The following is a 23,376-nucleotide window of genomic DNA, read 5'->3' on the forward strand; positions in this document are numbered from 1 at the left end:
CCCCAGAGTGCTTATGGGCTAAATTTATTCTTTCACTTTTACAAATGTGTTGTTTTGTAAATGTAATGAACAGCTTCTCAGGCATCTGTTTAATCTCCCTAGTCTCAGACTAAAGGCCACATGGGAATTGAGGGAGTGACTTTCCCCCTTTTTGAGATGCTGCCACACCACCTAGTACCACACTCAGCCAAGAGTAAGCACTTAATTTGTCAAACATATTTATTGTGTGTCTTAAGGAGAACTGTCTGTGGAGCCAGAAGCCCTAATATGAATCCTGGCCCTGTCACTTCCTATCTGAGTAAGCTCTGGAGAGTATCTCAACCCAAGTCTCAATTCATTCCTTAGGAAAAGAGACATCGTCTTTTCTGACTTACTTCATAGGGTTGATATGAGGATGGAATCAGATACGATTTGTGGAACCTTGGTAAATGTAAAGCATTACAGAGGCAAATTAGAATTGGTATCCCTTCCCTTTTCTTGCCAGCTTCTTGCCCCTGCCTTTCACCTTGAACCCCATTAAACCTCTACTCTCAGTCTTAAAATCTTGTTTATGGTATATTTCTGCTAGAGTCTTAAACACTTTCCATATTTTCTGACCATCAGTTGAGAATGCTTATACTTTATGTGTATTTTTATTTATAAATTATCTCATACATTTCTCTCTTTCCCCCACCCCTATGTTACGAAGCATATAGCAAAATTAGATTTCAAAAGGATATGTTAAAGCTGAAATTGCTAAGAATATTGTTAAGATATTTTAATTTTATGTTTAATATAATTTTAGTCTCACCTAACTATATTACTAAAACTCCAGATGCTTCTTTATAAATCATGATGGCATGTTTTGTTCATTATGATGGCCTCATGCTCTCATTTGCTAAAATGGTCAAGGAACAATACCTACTTGGGATAAGGTTTCCTGCTAACAATACTGGGTATAAACTTCATGTCGTTTTCTTGATAATTCCAGTTTTCGTAGAAGTAGGAAATGTGTCTGTTTTGTATTTCTCTGTTGTTCACTTACATTGGAATTACTAGTTTTACCCACAACCCACAGTTTCTTTGCAGAAATCTTTTTAACCATTCATCTAACTTTTTATCACATGCAGATCTATTGGCATTACCTTCCAGATTGTCCAGAACCCCTTCCTTCTTGCCATATCTTCTGCCAGCACCCTGGACCAAGCCACTATCATATGTTGGTTGAATTATTGCAAATGCCTCCCAACTGCCTGCTTCCCCGCTTCCTTCCTACGGCCACTTATTCACAGGACAGCCAGACACTGCTATCCTTCTCAAATGAGTTAGGGCATGTGCCTCCTGGTTCCAAACCCTCCAGCGGCCTCTCAACTCATGCAGAGTAAATTCAAAGGACTTGTGATTTCCTACCCACCGTGTTGGCTGTGCGCATCGTCACCTGTCATCTCCTCATACTCCCATCTTTGCTCACTTGGCTTTAGCCTCATTGGCCTCCTAGCTGTTCCTTAGACACACTTGCAAACACATTTCCACCCCGGGGTCTTACACTTCTCATTGTCTTTTCCTGTAACCCTCTCTTCTCACCTCTCTGCCTTCATCCTTCCTCACTTTCTTCAGAGCCTCCACTCAAATGATACACACAGGTACGGACTTCCTTGACCATTCTACATGAAAAAGCAGCCATCTACTCCATCCCACCTCAGCAGCCCTCCACACCATCCCACCTCTACCCCATCCTACCCTCTCTCTCTGGACCCTGCTTTATTCCTTTCCATAGTGCCTGTCACCACCATCTGACATATTATATATAAGTATTTGCTTATTGTCTGTCTCCACAATTGAGAATATAAACTCCATTGAGAGCGGGCACTTTTGTTTTTTGTTTTTTGCTATATACTCAGTGCCTAAAACAATGTCTGGCACTCAATAAATATTTATCTTTAAATTAGTGGTCACTAATTACCTAATATCCTTTCTATACCTCTAGTTGGTTGGTAAAGGGTGTTTCTGTTGAAGATGCTTTTATTCCCCCTTTCTTTTAGTTGTCTCCCTCATTAGATTATAAATATTGTATGCTTTATGGCCATGCCTATTACTGCTTTTCTAGTGCCCTAGAACTACTGAAATCGTTATATGAAAACTGAATTTTGCTGAATAATGAATAGGGAATTCAGATGAAAGAGCAGATGATGTTTAAAGCATTTATCTCACAGTATTGTTTATCATTTTGGTCCATCCACCAGAGGGATCTGAAATGCCTACAGCCTCAGATGTGTGGGTCTTAAACCCAGGAAGAAAAGGTCTTTCTTTCTTCTAATTTTAAGGACATTTTATAAACTGCACAGCAGGATGTGATATCTGTCCTGCAGACTAAACAGTTGAGGGACACAAAAATCAACTGAGAAGGGCAAAGATCCTAAAATTAGCATTCTGAGTCTCATAAAATAGTGTTTTTTATTATTCATGTATCCTATGTATACTTATTTTTGTTTTTCTTCAAAGAAATGACACAAAAGTAAATAGGGATATCTTTAAGTCTCCAGAAGAAAGCTGATTCTCCAAGTCCTAGGATGTGGCTCTATGTAATGAAGGCCTGGTAGTCAAAGTCGTCTTTAGGCTGTAAACTCATTGAGGGCATGGATTGAACTTGCCCTTGTCTTTGCATCTCCAGCACTAGCAGAGGCCTGGCATGTGGCGCTCAATAAGTGCTCATGAATTAATGAAAGCCAGGCCAATTGTAATGAGTTTATGAGGAATCATACAATGAGTCAAGGATGGAGTCCTCCCCAACCCTCATTGGACATTGAATTAAAAAGTGTTTCTAGTACCTGTGGTTACATTTCCTCTGACCTGAGAATCACAAATCAAGTCAATGAGTCAAGTTATGCATTCCAAGAAAAGAAATAATTGAAATAATTTTAGATAAATGTTAGAGAAATAGTAAGACAAGTGTCAGATAAGTAGTTGTCTTGGTATCTTTGGAATTGTAATGCTGATCACATACCATTATCCTGGCATTGTTTTGTTTTATAAAGATGTAACTATGCACAGTGGATTTGCTGTATTTGTGATGTGATTTGATTGTGTTCAATGGCAGACTTTCTGTCAACCAGGCATACCCTAGACTATTTGTGGTCATTGGCAGTTCAGAGGTTCTAATCAGCCTCCTCCCCTGCCTCATTGTATGACCTTAGAGAGGACCCTTAGCCTATTTTTGGCTCAGTTTTCTCATATATGGATTGGGAATCATTACTTTGTAATATTTTTCTACTAGAGAATGAGCTGAAAAGATTCTTAGCTGAGCTGTTTCTAATTTAAACACTGCAATTACCGGCACTGTAGAATCTATGATAGAATCAGAATTGATGAATATACAACATGATATGTTATTTTATTTAAAATATTTCTTCTGGACACACAAGTGGCCAACAAACATATGAAAAAATTGCTCAACATTACGAATCATTGGAGAAATGCAAATCAAAACCTCAATGAGATACCATCTCACACCAGTCAAAAAGGCTATTATTTAAAAGTAAAAAATTAATGGATGTTGGTAAACTTGAGAAGAAAAGGGAATGCTTACACACTGTGGGTGGGAATGTTAATTAGTTCAGCTACTATGGAAAACAGTTTAGAAATTTCTCAAAGTGAGGCAGGGCAGGCAAGCCCCAAAACTGGGGCTTAGCCTGGGAGGGTTCTTAGCTTCACCCAGGAAAGAATTCAAGGGTGAGCCTGTGGTGTTAGACAGAAGTTTTATTGAAGCAGCAGTGTTCAGCAGCAACGGGTGTACTGCTCCTTGCAGAGCAAGGCTACTGTATAGGCAGTGTGCCCAGAGTAGCAGCTCAGAGGTAGCTCTACAGTTACATTTATACCCACTTTTAATTATATGCAAATTAAGGGGCAGTTTATGCAGAAAGTTTTAGGAAAAGAGTGGTAATTCCAGGTTGTCAGGTTGTTGCCATGGGAAAGGGTGGTAACTTTCAGGTGTTGCAATGGCAGTGGTAAACTGACATGGCACACTGGTGGGTGTGTCTTCTGGAAAGCTGTCTCCACCCAGGCCCTGTTTTGGCTAGTCCTAAATTTGGTTCAGTGTTCAAGCCCCACCTCTGGAGTCGAGTCCTACCTCCTGCCTCAAAAAAACCAAAAACAGAATTACCATTTGACTCAGCAATTCCATTCCTGGGTATATACCCAAAGGAAAATAAATTGTTCTGTCAAAAAGACACCTAGACTTGTATGTTCGTCACAGCACTATTCACAATAGCAAAGACATGGACTCAACCTAGGTGCCCAGCAATGGTGGATTGGATAAAGAAAATCAGTACACTGGCATTATAAAATACTATGCAGTCACACACACACAAAAAAGAACAAAATCGTGTCCTTAGCAGCAACATGGATGCAGATGGAGGCCATTATCCTAAGTGAATTAACACAGGAACAGAAAACCAAATACCACATGTTCTCACTTACAAGTGGAAGCTAATAAGTTGGGGTATTGGGTACACACAGACATAAGATGGGAATAATAGACACTACACCAGGGACTCCAAAAGGGGAGAGGAAGGGAGGGGGACACAGGTTGAAAAATTACCTATCAGGTACTATATTCACTATTTGGGTGACAGGATACCTCAGCATCATGCAATATACTCATGTAATAAACCTGGACATGTATCCCTTGAATCTAAAATTAAAGATTAAAAAAAACTTCTTCTGCATTTTCCTTAATGTTTATACAAAATGTATCATGAAAAACAGATTTCTATTTTTATATTTACTGTTGCTAAACAAATACTTTAGTTAAGCATTTCCAAATTCATCATAATAAAGTAGAAAGGATTTTAAATAGAATAGATACGGATTCTAACAACTCTGATTACCATCTCTGTGACCTCAGACAAGTTACCTAACCTCTCTGAGGCTGGAATTTCTTTATCTCTAAAACAAAAATAGCACATTTGACTTCCTAGGGTTAGTATAAAGGTTTTTAAAAAATATATTATGTAGGGGGAAGGGGAGATTATGTCATGCGCCTGGTCCTCAAAAAAGATTAGTTATATGACTTCTTCCTAAGAAAAATGCTATTAGCAGGCTGAAAGTCCTCAGTTTACACCAAAAGTTGACCACTTGAACAAAAATATTTAAAACAATGCACATTATTAAGATATTGCTATAAAGTTCATAAAACTAAGAAATGTTATGCTATGTAAAAACATAACACATTAACCTATTCAAATGAAAGTATTTTCTCCTAGTTATAAAACAAACACAACACAATTCTAGAGTCAGTTATGAGAGATTTCTAAGGTACTATGAAGGCCTCTGCTTTTCTTAATTAGCAAAGGAATGAGAGTGGTAGGGAACACATCTATTTTGTGTATTGCTGCGTATCTAGCAGTTCAGCAGAGTGCCTGGTCATAGTAGGTGCTAAATGAATATTTCTAGAGCTGGTGTATAGAAAGCATACACATTTTTGAATCAGAGAGATTTGGTTTGAATTACTGCCATATAGTGGAATAATATTAATAATATCTACCTCTAAGGGTTATTAAGAGGATTGAAATAAGTATGAAAAGCACCTGACACATGTATTAAGATATATTTCCCTTGGGAGGCTGAGACAGGTGGATCACCTGAGGTCGGGTATTCAAGACCAGCCTGGCCAACATGGTGAAACCCCGTTTCTACTAAAAATACAAAATTAGCCAGGTGTGGTGGTGGCGCATGCCTGTAATCCTAGCTACTCGGGAGGCTGAGGCAGGAGAATTGCTTGAATCCCGAAGGCAGAGGTTGCAGTGAGCCGAGATCGTGCCACTGCACTCCAGCCTGGGCAACAAGAGCAAAACTTCATCTCAAAAAAATATATATATATATATTTCCCTTAGTGCTGTTCATACTTTTGCTAGTTTCATAATATCACATGTTAAGGTCAAATGAAAATAGTACTCCAAATGACCAGACTAGTAAATTGCCACATGTATTCTACCTGTATAGAAAGAGACCATATATGTAGTAAAATCATACTTAATAAATCTTTGGCTGCTATAGCATCAGGGCAGCCAAATTGTTCAGGAAAAGCAATTCCTGCTTCAAGGCTTTTTAAAGAAGGCTGCATTACTTGTTCAGTTTTCCTGCATGTGCCTTTCGGTTGCCTTTTTAGCTAGTAACCCTGGATTTTAGCTAATGAACTCCAGCTGTTCTTATTTTGCCTTCCAGCCCTTCTCATTTAACCTCCTGTCTCCCTGGTCTCACATCCTTAAAGTTCTTACAGGAAAAATGGGACAGTGCCAAAGTTTCCAAATGAAGCCTCATATCTTCTTGAAGGGAGAGGGCTCTTTTAACAAGGGCTCCAAGCTTTTATAGTGGTGTAAAAAGAAACATTCATTGTTGGAAATTGGATTCCTAACAACCTCCAATGTGTCAGAAATCTTTCTGTGGCTTTTAATATTACACAAGCAAAGCATTCGGTAAGGTAAGTCCATAAAACAAACCAAGAAAGTCCACAGTTGACTACTAAATGTAATTGTAAACACCTGTGATGGAGAGGCAATTCCTCCGTAAATATGCAATGAAAGAAACATTTAGCATACAGAACAAAACGGATCCAGCTTTTCTGAACCATGCTGAGAACCATCTGTTAGCAAACCTGGCAAAAGGTTTCACTGTTACAGTTAAATGTCAGCCTGAAAAACTTGGCTGTGGGCAATATCTAAGCAAATCCAATCTTAAGCAATTGACAAACTCAAGCTCACAAAGGAGACCTTCCTCTTATGCAGGTGACCTGGGAATTTCTATTACGTTCACAAATACTCTTTAACCTACCCATACATCTCTTTCCAAATCTGATCATCCTTTCATGGAGACCATTAATAAGTACATTAGTTAATGCAGTTTCCATTATATTAAACATTTAAAACCATGCCTTCTCCCAGAATGCACCTGATCCTACCAGGATGAATCTCTGGCTAAACCAATAGCCCATTTGGCCCTCCAATTAAATTCAAAATGATGTATTTCCCAGGGGCTCTGAAAGACTTTTGAAAAGGGTATCAAATTCAGTTATAAACTCATTTTCCAAATTGCTTTTTCCATGCCTGTTTGCATAACCCATCCTTACAAGCTCAGTTCAAAATCTACTGACTCCGTCAGTCACACTGAGACTAACTTGTTCTCTAAAATCTTAGTTTATGTCTTTTATACATTTGTGACTTGAATCATGTGCTCTGTTAAGACTACAAATGACAGAACAAAGATATGGGTTTCTCTTCTCATCCTTCACAGCATCCAGCAACGTAATCTGTATATAGCACGTGCTTAGTAAAGAACAGAAAATAAGTAGTTAAAAGTGGGAGAAAATAAGGCCAGAAAGTGCCATTTCTCTGGAATTTTGCTGAAATGCATAGCAATCCTATCATCATCTTATTTCAAATGGCTCATGAAATAAAGGTTGATAAATTATATTTTTAATGATTCATTTCACTATGTTGGTTTCTTGATGTTTATATTATAAAGTATTAGTTATCCTGATGGCAAATAAAACATTACCCAGGAAAAGAAGAATGGAATAATAATGGTCAACATTCGTTGAACTCTGAAAAATGGACTCTGCGATAAGTGCTTTATATACGTATTCTTGTTGAATCCTCATAACAACTCCATGAAATAGGTACTATTATTATCCTCTTTCTGCAATAAACTGAGTCATAAATAGTTAAAGTAATCTACCCAACATCATACCACTAGTGATTGGTGGACCTATGCTGCAAACCCAAGTCCATTTGACACCAGGTTCTTCACCCATTTGCTATACTGCCCAGGGCACAGACAAAATACAGGCAGAACACTAAAAATGCATGTCTTCTGGAAAATCTCCAAGTGCTAGCTAACAACATGTTATGTTCAGGCAAATTTCCCAGTAAGAATTTGTGTGATTATATATTTTCTCTTTTATAGGAATTTTCTGAGGTTATATAGGTATAGCCTTAGCACCTAGCATGAGGCCAAACACATGGAAAGTATTAGTAATTGCTCAGTGAATTCATAGTTTCAGTCAAGTGATATAATAGTTTTAAATCTCAATTTCCTCAAAATTAAGTAATAAAATAGCAGTGTAAATGCTCTTGAATAACTTGTATGAAAAATAAAAATGTAATTATGGTATTCCAGAAGAATCAAAACTAGATGCTGAATGGATCAATGCAATAAATTTTTTACCAAATCATGGAGTCAAAACAGATCTATTGGGTCCATTTCTGCTGTTCTTACCTTCTCGGATGGCTGTAAATGGGACTCCTTCTTCTGCATTCATGCTGATGACTTTTAAAGCCACTAGTTGTCCGTTTATTCTAGAAAAGAGGGATTGAGGGGCACACACTTATCGAGGTGGTTCAAAGCAGCAATTTATACCAAAGATGAAACAAAAGCAGTTTCACTTCAAAACATATTGTAGCATATGAATCTATAATTTTCTCAAAATAAAAAAGTTTAACATATATCAACACATAAATAATATATATATTCCAAAGCATTTTCCCTCTTTACTGTGATACATATATGTCCATTATAGAAAATTTGGAGCTTATTATTTTTCATCTGACTTATTGTAGTGTTTTGTTTTTTGTTTGTTTGTTTTTGAGACAGAGTCTTGCTCTGTTGCCCAGGCTGAAGTGCAGTGGCACGATCTCGGCTCACTGCAACCTCCACCTCCCGGGTTCAAGCAATTCTCCTGCCTCAGCCTCCCAAGTAGCTGGGATTACAGGGGCCCCCCACCATGCCCGGCTAATTTTTTTGTATTTTTAGCAGAGATGGGGTTTCACCATGTTGGCCAGGCTGGTCTCGAACTCCTGACCTCAGGTGATCCGCCCACCTCAGGTTCCCAAAGAGCTGGGATTACAGGCACGAGCCACCATGCCCAGCCTTGTAGTGGTCTTCTGACAGTTTCCCTGAGGAGACACTTGCACTCCTACTATTTATTCTCAGCAGAGTAGTTGGAGGCATGCTTTTAAAATGACCATCAGGACAAGTCACTTTTCTGTTCAAAAACCACCATATCTCCATGCATTACTCAGAATAAAAGCCAAATTCTTGCAGTGGGCTTCTAGGTGCTACCTGATCTTCCCAGGTCACACCACTATCTCTCTCTCTCTTCATTTCCTCCTACTCTCCCCTCATTCGTCATTTTATTCATTTATCAGCTAAGTGCCTAGAATAGAGAAGATTTTAATGCAGGTATAAATCCATTGTTTTTAATACAGCAGGATTAAAATCATGTTGTTAGTAACCTTTTTTCCTCCATGTAAGTTTTCTCTTATAGTTCATTCTTATATGATCAATAATAATGATTTAACATTTAATCATATAAATATACTATACTGTATGTAGCCAATTTCAAAAGCCTTTTCGTTGTTTCTAGCTTTGGGCTATTACAAAAATACTGTGATGATCATACTTGTTGACAAATCTTTTCACAAAACCCCAGTTATTTCCTTAAAGTAGTGGCAGAATTGCTGATTCAAAGGGTACGCAATGCACGTGTTTTTATTGATTTGCACTCGTGTTCCCAAACTGTCCCATGGAGTAATGGTACACTAACCGGTCATGAGAATGGCCATTCTCCCGCTCCCTCACCAACATGGGGCAGGTTTTGTTTTGGGGGCTTTTGGACTTCACTTTTTAGAACAGTCTTAGATTTATAGAAAAATTGAGAATGCAGTACAGAAAGTTCCCACATATCTCCCATCTAGTTTCCTCTATTGTTAACATCTTACATTAATATGATACGTTTGTTATAATTAATGAACAAATATTGGCACATTATTACTAACTAAAGTCCATAGTTTATTAGGATTTCTTTAGTTTTTACCTAATGTCTTTTTTGTTTTTGGTCCAGGATCTCATTCAGGATTACATTTAGCTGTCCTGTCTCCTTAGGCTCCTCTTGACTGTGACAGTTTCCCAGACTTTCTTTGTTTTTGATGACCTTGAGAGTTTTGAGGAGTACTAGTCAAGTATTGGGTAGGATACTCATCTCTTGGAACTTTTCTGATATTTCTCTTATGATTAGACTGGGTTATCAGTTTGGGGGAGGTAAAGTACCATTTTTATCACATCATATTAAGAGTGCATACAATCAGCTGGGCGTGGTGGCTCACGCCTGTAATCCTAGCACTGTGGGGGGCTGAGGCAGGTGGATTGCCTGAGCTCAGGAGTTTGAGGCCAGCCTGGGCAACATGGTGAAACCCTGTCTCTACTAAAATACAAAAAACTAGCCGGGTGTGGTGGCATGCGCCTGTGATCCCAGCTACTCAGGAGGGTAAGAGAGGAGAATCGCTTGAACCCGGGAGGTGGAGGTTGCAGTGAGCTGAGATCACGCCACTGCATTCCAGTCTAGGCAACAGAGCAAGACTCCATCTGAAAAAAAAAAAGAGTGCATACCATCATCATGATTTATGACTTTTGATGTTGACCTTAATCACCTGTCTGAGATAGTGTTGGTCAGGTTTCTCTACTATAAAGTTACTCTTTCTCTCCCTTTTTCATACTGTACTTTTAGAGAAGTGCCACTATGAATGACCCACACTTAAGGAGTGGAGAGTTATGCTGTACCTCTTTGAAGGTATATTATCTACATAAATTATTTGTATTTATTTGGCATGAAAGATTTGTTTCTTCTCTCCCATTTGTTAATGTATTGAATAATTTATTTATATCAGTATGAACTCATAGATATTTCTTTTATACTTTGGGTTACAATTTAATACCACTTTTTTTGGTTTCTCAAATTTTTGCAGCTTTGTCCTTTGGAAGCTCTTTCAGTTGGCTCCTGTGTCCCTCTGAGATAGCCCTGTCATGTGGGTTTGCTTTTTGCTTTCATCTTCATTTTTTTGGCCTATTTGAAAGGTAAAAAGGTTTATCACATTTTAATTTATATTTCTTTAACCATATGTGAAACTGATTTTTCATACTTTATGGATCTTTTCTGTTTTTCTTGTGATTTGCTGATTTGCCCACCTTTTTATTGAACTATTTTGCATATACTTTCCCCCAGTTTCTTTTGTTTGCCTTATCATGTCTTTTAAATTTTGTTTAAAAGTTTTATGATGTATTTTCCTCAGAACATGGTTCCGTGAAATTCTCCCCTAAACCTTGCAAAAAGTTTTTTGGCAAGTATGTTTATAAGAGAAAATGCTTTATACCTTTTTTTTTTGAGATAGAGTGTCACTCTCGCCCAGGCTCGCGTGCAGTGGTGCCGATCTCAGCTCACTGCAACCTCCGCCTGCAAAGTTCAAGTGATTCTCCTGCCTCAGCCTCCTGAGTAGCTGGGACTACAGTTTAATAAATAAGGTAACAGTTGAACCGGGAATCTGACGGAGGGGAGGAGTCAGCTGTGTGCATGAACAGTGGAAGGCAACTCCAGGCAGAGGGAGCAGCAAGTTAAAAGTCCTTGACTGAGGCAGGAGCAGTCCTGGCATTGGAGCAGGAGAGGGGAAGGAGAGATGAGGACAGAGAGGAGCTGAGTGTGTGCTGAGGAATGGAAGGTAGGGATTGCATAGGGTCTTGTAAATGACCATTCCAGGGACTGTTTTGTATTAGATATTTACAGGATATTTATATTAGAAAATCTAATAGTGCAAAGATGCCAATAATTCTCTAATTTAGAGTTTTGATATATTCTAAAAATAGTCTAAAGCAACAATAATTAAAATCAAGGCTGAGTGCGGTGACTTATGCCTGTAATCCCAGCACTTTGGGAGGCTGAGGCAGGCGGATCACGAGGTCAGGAGATCAAAACCATCCTGGCTAACATGGTAAAACCCCGCCTCTACTAAAAAAACTACAAAAAACTAGCCGGACGTGGTGGCGGGCACCTGTAGTCCCTAGTCCCAGCTACTAGGGAAGCTGAGTCAGGAGAATGGTGTGAACCCGTGAGACAGAGCTTGCAGTGGAGCTTGCAGTGAGCCGAGACGGCGCCACTGCACTCCAGCCTGGGTGACAAAGCGAGACTCCATCTCAAAAAAAAAAAAAAAAATGCAGCACAAATATAAGAAAAGATAGATTAAGGAAACATGATTTTTTGAAAGATTAGAACAGAAACAATTTCAAGTAGTCATGAGATCTAATATGTAATCATGGCAGCATTTCAAACCATCAGAGAAAAGAAAATCTAATAAATGGAGCTGGGATGATTGTGAATATACAATATAAATTCCCAATAGATGAAAGAGTTAAATGAAAAAGAAAACATACAGTAACTAGAAGAAAAGATAAGTGAATTCTGTGTAAACTTTGGGCTAGAAAGGTCTGTTTGTGTGCAACAATCAAAGTCAGAACTCAGAAGGGAAGATCAGAAGTGTTCATGGTACCCATGTATCCAAGTATGTTCCAGGGTGCCCCAGATCTGAGCCATCTTGAAACAGTTACCACGGCCAAACTGATATGAGGAACCTTAGAATAAAATCAAATGTGGTCCTTTATTGCAGATGTTCTCAGCATTAAAAAAGTTAATATACACCGTGACTAAAACAGATTAAGAAAGTATAAAGGGCCAGGGGCAGGAGAATCGCTTGAAACCAGGAGGTGGGGGTTGCAGTGATCTGAGATCACGCCACTGCACTCACTGAGTGACAGAGTGAGATTCCATTTCAAAATGAATAAATAGATAAATAATAAAATAACATTGTATGTCCCCTACAATCTTGTTTTAACAAGTAAAAATAATAATAACAGCATAAATACTAAGATAAATAATGAATATTTAGTCTCATAGTAGTTATATAAAATTTCTCTTTTTTCTTTTTTTTGTTTTTGGCCAGTTAAGTGAAGTAGTGGGAGTGGAGAAGGAACAAAGAAATCTGTAGCTGGTTGTGATCAAGTAGTTGTAAACACCACTGCACTTGGATCAGCTATATTTTTAAAATTAATATTTAACCACTATTGAGCCATTATTTTTATCTATTGGAGTAACACAAAGAAAAAAACGACCTTCCAACTTTCCCACCTTGACTAAAATATATATAAAATATTTATATATATTTAAAATACATTAATATTTGATATATATTTAACAAAGTTTGTTGTTTACCAAACTTAGTACTTAGCTTTTGGATAAGCAGTATTTTTATTCTCCAGACATTTTGTATATTTTGCAAGTATAAAAAATCTAGGATTTATCATCTTTTTCATGTACCATAATTTGCAGAAACCAACTCCAATTTCTTCTATAAAGGCCAGGTGGAGGAATGAAGCAGCAAACTCCAGGTTGCCATTACAAACCTCTGTCATTGTGATTTAGGGAGGGATATAAAAAACCTGTAAGAGATGCTTTACCAACTGTGCCTCCCACCGGCCTGAAGAGTGGTAATTGTTCTTTGGGTCAGTAGTAGAGAATGTCTATTTTCTTTGAATTCTCTGAATTGAATGCAAGAAGGGAAAGGCTGATAAACATTTAAGTGGGCTGATTTTCATTAGGGCAGGACAGGTTTGTTTTTCTTTCAAGGCTGTTTAAGTCATCATGTCTCTCTCCCTGTCGGCCATGGTGTCTTGCCCAGGTCCTGAGTGCTATGAACCTCTATGATGTCTCACCTGGCTTTACAATGTGAAATTAAGGGGGCAGGACCCTCATCTCTAAAGTGTGTCCCAGCTATGTGTCACTCACCTGCTAATCCCCTTGTAAACTGTAGCATAAGAGCCTTCACCCAGCTTCTCCAAGTTCAAGTAAGATGAGGCTGCCCCAAAAGGGAGGCTCTTCCTCTGCTTTAGGGGAATGGGGAAAAGGAGTGGGTGAAAGGAAAGAGAGAAAGAGCACTTTTTTTTAGTGTTGACTTTTTTTCCCCAGGGAAATTAGACAGCATTTCCAGAGCAGACTTGGGAAGGCTCACTCAGTAATTGCCCTGGACATAAGGGCCGGCCTCCCTAGACAAGCACACATTAAATTCTTCTTGATCAACATCAGCTGCTCACTCACCCACTGAAAACCCTGCCTCAGATCCTCTTCCTGAAAAGAATCACTGTTACTCCGTGGCCTTTTACTCTTGAACTTCTGGGCACGGACATCCTGACGTCCCCTGGGGTGAAATGAAGTCATGGAACATGACGCTTCTTTTAGGTCTGTTAGCTAGAGAAAAAAGAAAGAGCAGAAATAAAATTTATGCAAAGTAAAGATTCAGTGCCTGGTAAAACAATTTTTTCTTTATTTGCCTCATTTTCACTCTTCAAATGTTTTCTAAGCTTCCTGTACCCCCAAAAGGCACTTTTCTTGAAAGATCCCTGAAAAAGACCATAATGGTATCAACTCCTGAAATACTACATTCTTTCTTCACCTAAAAATACGTCTTTAACATTTAGGTTAACCTAAATCTCTTTGATGGATGTTTTCCAACTTTTTTCTGTTTAACTCTGGCTTTTTTTTTTTCCTGTCCACTTAATTTATTGCTGTGGGGGAATAATCTACTACTGCATTGCTAATAATCATGAACTAATTACTAAAGTTTCGAATCCATAGCATATCAACTAATACTGCAGCTTGCCTTTTAAATCTCAGCTCTGTAATTTTAAGGACCTTAGAGATCTCGAGAGAACTACTTCAAGCCAAGTGAGTTTCGTGCAACCCAAAGCCAAGGATTATTTTTCCCTTTTGGTTTACAAGAAATTCTCCAAATTTGATAACTACAGCCATAAATTTTCTGTGACTTTAATAGAATTTTCATTTTATTGGTTTAGACCTACCGCAGAAGAATCAGACCCGGCTACAAAAAAGGAGTGTCTGAACTCCTTGGTTTATCAATAGAGAAAGATGCTCTCCTTCTGGGATACAAATACCTTGAACGCAGCCTCCATGGTCTCAGGCTGACTCCTCCGACAGCTGTGTGCCTCGCCTCCCTCTGAACAACGATAGCAGCTGCATCCAGGCTGTACAGTCTTTGCACACAGCTCTTGACCCATAATCTTCTAGGTTCAAGGAGAAAACCCGCACTTGAACCTTTCCCCCACTGCCTCTCCTATCCTTGTTCTCTCCCTTTTTGCCAGAGGTCAGCAGTGTGGAGCTTTCATATGACTCACATGATGACTCTGCCTGGAGCAGCCTCACAACTTCAGCAGTTTTTCCTTATCAGTGCAAGAAACTCCACATCAGACAGGGATTGCTTGCATTCAGATGTGCACAACTGAAAACGAGGCAGCTGCTATTGAATAGAATAAAATTTGGCACAGTTAAGGTTCTTGTTCTGGCCACAAGTTAGTGCTATTGGTATACATAGTTTTTAGGGATTGACATTGCTTATCGTTGTAATGATATTTATATGATATCATTGATAGTGATACTGATATTAGGTTTTCCTGGTGCTAAAGTGGACACGTTGAAGAGTATTTTTTTCCCTGCCTTTTATCTGAAAGCATTTTGGTTTTCAGACTTTAAAACAAATTTGCTACCTAGCTAACTTTTAGTAGTCATAGAAACCACAGAATCACAAGACAGGAAAAAAGTTGAAGATATCTACTCTATCTCTTTGCCTTCAAACAATAGTGTATCCAATAGTCTTAGAAGGGTTGCCATTCATTCATTTATTCAAAAACTATGTGGTGAGTGCCTGTGTTGTTCTTAACTATACAAATGATGATGTTAGCCAATGGTGATGGAGAGAGAGGAGTTTGAATGAAATACTTTCTTCTTTTCTTGCTTCCTTCCACATATATGTAATTAATGTTTACTATATGTAAAGTACTATAATAATAGCATGACATGTCAAGGAACCTGGCTCAAATTGGTTTGCAGTCTGTAGTCTTCAAATGCAACATTTTTCTCTGTTAGATTCCTAAGATTATTGCCACTATAATGTACTAATCATAGAGTGAGACAGAATGGAGGATATATAAACATTCAATTATTATTAAGGGAAAAAATAAGAGTCATGTCTATCATCACAACAATATTTACGAATATTTGATATTTGAATCTCATGATGGTTTTTTAAAATGTTCAGGTAATTTAATTATGAGCATGTATTTTTTCATTTCAAAATTGCCACAAGAGACTTAAGTCAATTCCAAGATTCAATCTAGAGATATTTTGTGAAAAAAAAAAAAAGAAGAAAAGGAAGAATACTTGGCTCAAAGACCATTAAACTTGTTTTATCTTTTTTTTTTTTTTGAGATGGAGTCTCGCTCTGTCGCCCAGGCTGGAGTGCAGTGGCGCGATCTCAGCTCACTGCAACCTCCACCTCCCAGGTTCACGCCACTCTCCTGCCTCAGCCTCCTGAGTAGCTGGGACTACAGGTGCCCGGCACCGCGCCTGGCTAATTTTTTGTATTTTTAGTAGAGATGAGGTTTCACCTTGTTAGCCAGGATGGTCTCCATCTCCTGACCTCGTGATCCACCCACCTTGGCCTCCCAAAATGTTGGGATTACAGGCCTGAGCCACCGCGCCCAGCCAAAGACATTAAACTTTTGACTGACAACTGAGAAAGTGAGAAGCTAGTTTCTCAGAATATTTAATTCCATTTGAATTTATAATAATGTAATTATAATACATTTTATCAGAAATGCTAATTTATTCCTAAAAGATTGTTAATTTCATCACATAAAAGTTACGTCCCAGGTCAAGTCTATGACGACTGTTCTTGAATTTTGGTTTTTGGAAACAGAGTCTCCCTCTGTCTCCCCGGCTGGAGTCCAGCTGGGCGATCATTGTTCACTGTAGCCTCAGCCTCCTGGGCTCAGTGATCCTCCCACCTCAGCCTTCCGAGTAGCTAGGACTGCAGACCTGTGCCAAGACAACCAGCTAATTATTTTTTGTAGACACAGGGTCTCACTATGTTGCCCAGGCTTGTCTTCAACTCCTGGCTTTCAAGAATTCCTCCTACCTCAGTCTCCTAAATAGCTGGAACTGGGGGTGCACACCACCAAGCCTCGATAATTTTTTTTTTTTTTTTTTTTTTTGAGACGGAGTCTTGCTCTGTCGCCCAGGATGGGCAGTGGCCCGATCTCAGCTCACTGCAAGCTCCGCCTCCCGGGTTTACGCCATTCTCCTGCCTCAGCCTCCCGAGTTGCTGGGACTACAGGCGCCCGCCACCTCGCCCGGCTAGGTTTTTGTATTTTTAGTAGAGATGGGGTTTCACCGTGTTAGCCAGGATGGTCTCGATCTCCTAACCTTGTGATCCACCCGTCTCGGCCTCCCAAAGTGCTGGGATTACAGGCTTGAGCCACCGCGCCCGGCCAATAATTTTTTTATTATTTGTACAAACAGAGGTTTCACTATGTTGCCAGACTGGTCTCCAACTCCTGGCCTCAAGTGATCCTCCTGCCTCCCCAAGTGCTGGGAATACACACGGGAGCCACAGCACTGGCCTACAGCCTGGTTAATTAAAGGTGTAAATTGCTATGTTTAGATACTAGAATGAGCTACTTTTTTTTTCTTCCAGAGACAGGGTCTTGCTTTCTTGCTCAGGCTGGAGTGCAGGAGCTATTCACAGGTAGGCAATGCATACCTGCCAGAACTCCTGAGCTCAAACAGTCCTCCCACCTCTGCCTCCCAAATAGCTGAAACTACAGGTGTGTACAACCATACTGGCTTTACGGTCTTGTTTAAAGCCAAGGAAAAATATCTGATGACTTTTTAAGATATTTTCTTGCTGTGTCAGAAATAGCGTTTGTTCTGAAAGATTTCTGAAGGACAGAAGACTTAGATGATTTCATGTAGCATTGTGCATTAGGCTGTTTGTGAACCACTCCAGATTGGCTTGGCTGCACCTCCTTTAGCAGCCTCGTTGCCATCATAGCAACAGAGGCCATTTCTGGGGTCTTGAAGCACACTCATTGTTGCTGCTACCTCCTCCCGTCATAGGACAAGGAACCCCAACATGTGAAGCTGACTGACCAGGAGAGACCCTTGTGCTTGCCCACCAGCCTAAACAGACCAAGAGCCAGAGAGGCTCGGGCTTCTCTAGCAACGGCTTGCAAGGGCCAGGTGATACAATCCAGAACTGCAGGAAGTTCCATGGAGCGCAGTTCCACCATTGGGAAACCAGAGATGTTGTGGAGTTGAGATCAGCTCAGAAACATGCTCCAGTTTGGGAGTGTCGCTTGAGCCTAGGAGTTTGAGGTTGCAGTGAGCTATGATTGCATCATGCACTTCATCCTGGGCAAAACAGTGAGACTCTGTCTCAAAAAAAAGAGAGAGAGAGATGAAAGGTGAAAGAAAGAAAAAAAGAAAGAAAGGGAAAAAAAACTTCCATTTATAAGGTTGATGCAAAAGTAATTACAGTTTTGCCATTACTTTCAATGGCAAAAACCGCAATTACTCTTGCACCAACCTAATAATCCTAATATTTGCTCTCTCCTTCTCCTCACTTCTACTTGCCTAGGATTGCACAAACTGCCCCTACAACCCCACCCCTTTTACCTCAGGCTCTGTTTTCAGGGAGTTTGTGTTAAGACAAATGGTAGCCACTTTTTAAATTGGCAGTAAAAATTTTAGGTTACTAATCATTTCAGGCTAGCTTCTCCACCCACCACATTTTTGGAGTTATTTTTCCCTTCTCAAGTGGTGTGAATTCAAACTACTATGTTTAGTTAAGAGTTGCCATTTTTCCAATCTTTGCATTCTATCTATTAAATTTAGCCAAATATAACATTTCTAGAATATGTTGATTATCACAGCATTCAACAGATAATATGAGAAATAATGTAAAATCTGTTATAAACATTGAAAATAATTCATGTATGTCCACACAATGGAGTAATATGCAGCTGTTAAAAGGAAGGAGATTTACATATAATGACATGGAGTCATGACCAAAATATATTGTTAAGTTAAAAAAGCAAAATGCAGAACAATATTTGCTGGCAAAGAAATGAAGGGAAATAAAGTATAGTCAGGGCCAGGCATGGTGGCTCACAACTGTAATCTCAACATTCTGGAAGGCCAAGGTGGGAGGATTGCTTAAGCCCAGGAGTTGGAGACCAGCCTGGGCAACATAGTGAGACCCCACCCCAAAAAATTAAAATAACAAATAAAAAAAGTGTAGTAGTAATCTTACCAATAGTATCAATATTATTACTATTATTTTAAATCTATTATAGAGGAAAAAAGATTACTCACCCATCTTTAGGTTTATGGATGACATCCATATACCAATAGACAGATTAACGAGAGAAAAGCACACAAATTTATTTAATGCAAGTTTACACAACACAGAAGCCTTCAGAAATGAAGACCCAAACAAACAGGGAAATCTGTATTTTTATGCTAAGCTTGATGAAGAAAAGTAGATAATTGTGAAGAAACGTGATTGGAGGACAAAAGGGTCTGATCTAATGGTAAGAAACTGGGGAGAACTTAGCAAGACCTGTTTATTATTCTTGGCATCTCCGTGTCTTCAGGGATAATGATATTCCTTTTTACAGGGTATAGGAAACTTATCTCTGGAGTTGAGGTCTTATGACCTACTTTAGAGGGAAATCAGTTAGATTTTATGACCTGCTTTAAGGTCTCATCAAGACCTGGGATGAGAGGAAGATGGGAAGATGAGAATGACTTTCCTGCTTCTGCTGTTTTCTCAAATACCAAGGTGCCATACTTGGGGGTAGCATATTCTGAACCCCATCATTATTATAGGCGTATCTTAGGTTAAAACTGGTGAGTAATTATGCTAATGCCATTGGAAACCAAACTTTTCAGCATGAGAGAAAATAGACGTAAATATCAAATCAAAGAAATCAAGTAAAAATTATGTGATCTTAAATTTGACTTGGAAATAAAAACTTATGGCTTTTATTTGTTTAAAAAAAGCTCTGTCAACCAAAAAGACCTAGAAGCAATGACAACTCAATAGCAATGAGCAGCCCTACTGCTCCAATTTTGGTCTCTTAACACCATTTTCCACTAAAAAGAAAGAGCTAAACATCCGTGGAGAAATGGTGGATTCCAGATTCCAGATCTGGAGTATGAACTCAACAAATGAGCCTGGGATATCTTTCTTGCCAGAAAGCAAGGAAGTTATCAAGAAAGATGTCCTAGGCTCATCTTAAGCCAACTGGAGTCCTGTCAAAAGGATATGAAAGCCAACCTGAAAGGGACTCACGTTGGTTGAAGACTGGGCAATTTGAGTAGCAAAAATAAGAATGACTGCAATGACACATGGAATGTATAAAATCTGTAACTTTACAGTAATTCTAAACAAAAGTGCCCACTTGAAGGTTTCCAGTTTACAAACTTATTACTCTGAATATTAATAAAGGAGAAAAATCAAGTATTTTTTGTATTTTGTATTTTCTATATAAATTATATTTTTAAGATTATCAAAGACTTAATGAGGGGAAATTTCTTCCTTATGGGAGAATTCCAGCTAATAAATGCAGAAGAAGGAATAGAAATACAAATATCACTATCATAGAATCTCTAATGCAATGATCTAAGAAAGCAATCATTAATGGATGCTAAAATCATTAGGTGGAGGATTGATGAGGAATTTTGCAATGAAGGGGTCAGGCTGACACCATCTGAGCCCACAGATCAATCTTAGCTTCACTAAATTTGGGACATCCAGATATTATATATCTCCTGTTATGATGGAAAAGGACATACAGCACCACTTGTGATGTAACTAAAGAAAATAATTAAACCTGAATCTAATAAAGTTTCTAGCTCTAAAACCAAATTACAAGAAACACGGAGGACACAGAAATTAAATAATACCACAGGAATCAAATAGGCAAATCAGCAAGGACAAAAATCTCGAAGAGATTTCTCTAACAAATCTATGGCATTAAATAAGGAGAAAATGAAGAGAATTTGAAAGACTTAGGGGCCAGGCCCAGCGGCTCACGCCTGTAATCTCAATACTTTGAGAGATCGAAGTGGGACAATTGCTTGATCTACAAGTTCAAGAACAGCCTGGGTAACATAGTGAGACCCCACCTCCACAAAAACTGAAAAAATTAGCCAGGTGTAGTGGCACGCACCTGTGGTCCTAGCAACTGGGAAGGCTGAGGTGGGAGGATTGCTTGAGTTCAGGAGGTCAAGGCTGCAGTGAGCCGTGGTTGTGCCACAGCACTTCAGACTGGGTGACAGAGCAAGATGCTGTCTCTCAAAAAAAAAAAAGACAAACGATAACAAACAAATCAGGATATTGTTTGGATCCTGATTTGAACAAATTAACTGTAAAATGACATTCCTGAAAGAAGTATTGAAATTCAAATATGGTATTAGATGGTTTTAAGAATTTATTTTTAATTTTGCATGATGATTATGTTTTTAAAAGAATCCTGCCATTAGAGATGCATACTTAAGTATTTATAGGTAGAATGGCATAATTTTCAGGCTTCCTTTAAAATACTGCAGACATATATTCTGGGGATAGAAAATACAAAAGTGGTAAAAATATTGATCATCGTTTAAACTGAGTGATAACTATAGGGAGATTCATTTCTGTGTATTTGACTTCTGAACAAAAACGTAGAAAAATAACAGTGTTTTAAAAAACACATTTTATACTAAATCTATACATTTTGATAATGTATTTCTTTTTTTATATTCATGGCTACTTTCATCAAGGGTGGTGGAGGCTTTCAATGAAAGTACAGCAATCATTATCATCATCATAGCAACAGCTGCCATGTCAGTGCTTGCTCTGTGCCAGGCTCCCTGCAGGCAGAGATTAATCCTTACAATGCCATGACAGTGAGGTAGGTACCATTATTAACCACATTTAATCACGGAGGGAACAGAGTTCAGGGAGTTTAAGTAACTTTCCCCCAAGGTTATTAAACTAGCAAATAGACCGGGCATGGTGGTTCACACCTGTAGTCCCAGCACTTTGGGATGCCAAGGCAAGTGGATCACCTGAGGTCAGGAGTTTGAGACCAGCCTGGCCAACATGGTAAAACCCCATCTCTGCTAAAAATACAAAAATTAGCCTAGTGTGGTGGCACATGGCTGAAATCCTAGCTACTTGGGAGGTTGGGGCACAAGAATCGCTTAAACCTGGGAGACAGTGGTTGCAGTGAGCCAAGATCTCGCCACTGCACTCCTGCCTGGGCAATAGAGCGAGACCCTGTCTCAAAATAAGTAAACAATAAAATAAACTAGCAAATAGTAGAAAATATTTATAAAACTCCCCAAAGACTATATACCAAATTTCACAAATTTTATTTAATGAGGAGACATTAATAACTTGTATTTGTAAAAGAGCATGAACTGTGTGCTCACATTTCTTGCTAATTGTAAGGCTGAACTTTAAATGAGTTGTTATATTTCGAATAAACCAGTAATAGATAAACTAAACCAGCAATAAGTGACTCTAGTTCATTAATCAGGAGGTATGTAACATTATCCTTTGTAAAAAGATGGTATGTCTTTTGGTAAAAAATAAAAACAATAGATTACAATTCTTTTTTTTTGAGACAGAGTTTCGCTCTTGTTGCCCAGGCTGGAGTGCAGTGGTGCGATCTCAGCTCACTGCATCCTCTACCTCCTGGGATCAAGTGATTCTCCTGCTTCAGCCTCCCAAGTAGCTAGAATTACAGGCATGTGCCACCACACCTGGCTAATTTTGTATTTTTAGTAGAGATGGGGTTTCACCATGTTGGCCAGGCTGGTCTCAAACTCCTGACCTCAGGTGATCTAACTGCCTTGGCCTCCCAGAGTGCTGGGATTACAGATGTGAGCCATCAGGCCCGGCCAATTCTTAAGTCACACTTCTTCCTTCTTCCTGGAGTACCCTAACTTGAAACTGACATGCTGAGAGTGCTGTCTGCTGACAGTCAGCAGAACTGCAGGCACATGGTATCCCGGTCTCCTTTGTATCCTTACACATATATCTGTTCCTTCTTTATATCATACTATTATTGCATAATAGTATCCTATTTGTTTTCTTTAACTTACTTTTTACAATGAAGTTGATGTTGCAAATTCCAGTCTATTTCCACTGTTTTTAATAAAGAGTAAGGTTCGAAACTGGTGAGTTATTGAGTTTTTACTGGCTTTAAAAGACCATTCCTGGGGCCCTGCGAATAATATGGTTAGGTTTCTAGCCTTAAATTCCACGGTCCTTGCCTTGATACTAGATTCCTGCCTTTCATTCAGGCTTTCTCCACATCCTGGACTTCACTCCTGAAACAAGATTACCGGTTGTGGATCAAAATTCTTTTAACTACAAATGGAATGCTCAAGAATACTGACTGATTCCATATGTGTAGGTCCACATTCTAAATCTACTGGAAAGCATTTGATGTGCCAAAGAAAAAAAAAAAAAAAAAAAGGACGTTGCACAGGCAGGTAAGGAAATCTCATTGTAAGGTGTTCTTGTGACAGAATGGCTTAGCTTGTGAAACAATGCAATTCCAGTAGTCCTCTCCTAATCCATGGTTCTACTTTCCATGGTTTCACTTACCCGTGGT

The 23,376-nt window shown here is 38.9% G+C and overlaps 1 protein-coding gene across 2 annotated transcripts in view; it reads right to left on the bottom strand.

The window, feature by feature from the left end:
• The window catches only part of CDK15 (cyclin-dependent kinase 15), a 92,694-nt gene extending 77,683 nt beyond the window's left edge, over nucleotides 1-15,011 (bottom strand). For both annotated transcript variants that reach the window (XR_001002661.1, XM_011949929.1), the window contains exons 1-4: nucleotides 14,803-15,011; nucleotides 13,949-14,098; nucleotides 13,640-13,734; nucleotides 8,251-8,330 (exon numbers count right to left, since the gene is read on the bottom strand). Coding sequence is in view for 1 of the 2 variants with exons in the window: in XM_011949929.1 (XP_011805319.1) it covers nucleotides 8,251-8,330; nucleotides 13,640-13,734; nucleotides 13,949-14,098; nucleotides 14,803-14,925 (448 nt within the window). In the remaining variant the exon portion in view is untranslated. The remainder of the gene's footprint in view (nucleotides 1-8,250; nucleotides 8,331-13,639; nucleotides 13,735-13,948; nucleotides 14,099-14,802) is intronic.
• Between the last annotated feature and the right edge of the window lie 8,365 nt (nucleotides 15,012-23,376).

Source organism: Colobus angolensis, unplaced genomic scaffold (assembly GCF_000951035.1).
Source record: "Colobus angolensis palliatus isolate OR3802 unplaced genomic scaffold, Cang.pa_1.0 Scaffold30, whole genome shotgun sequence".
NCBI lineage: Eukaryota > Metazoa > Chordata > Mammalia > Primates > Cercopithecidae > Colobus > Colobus angolensis.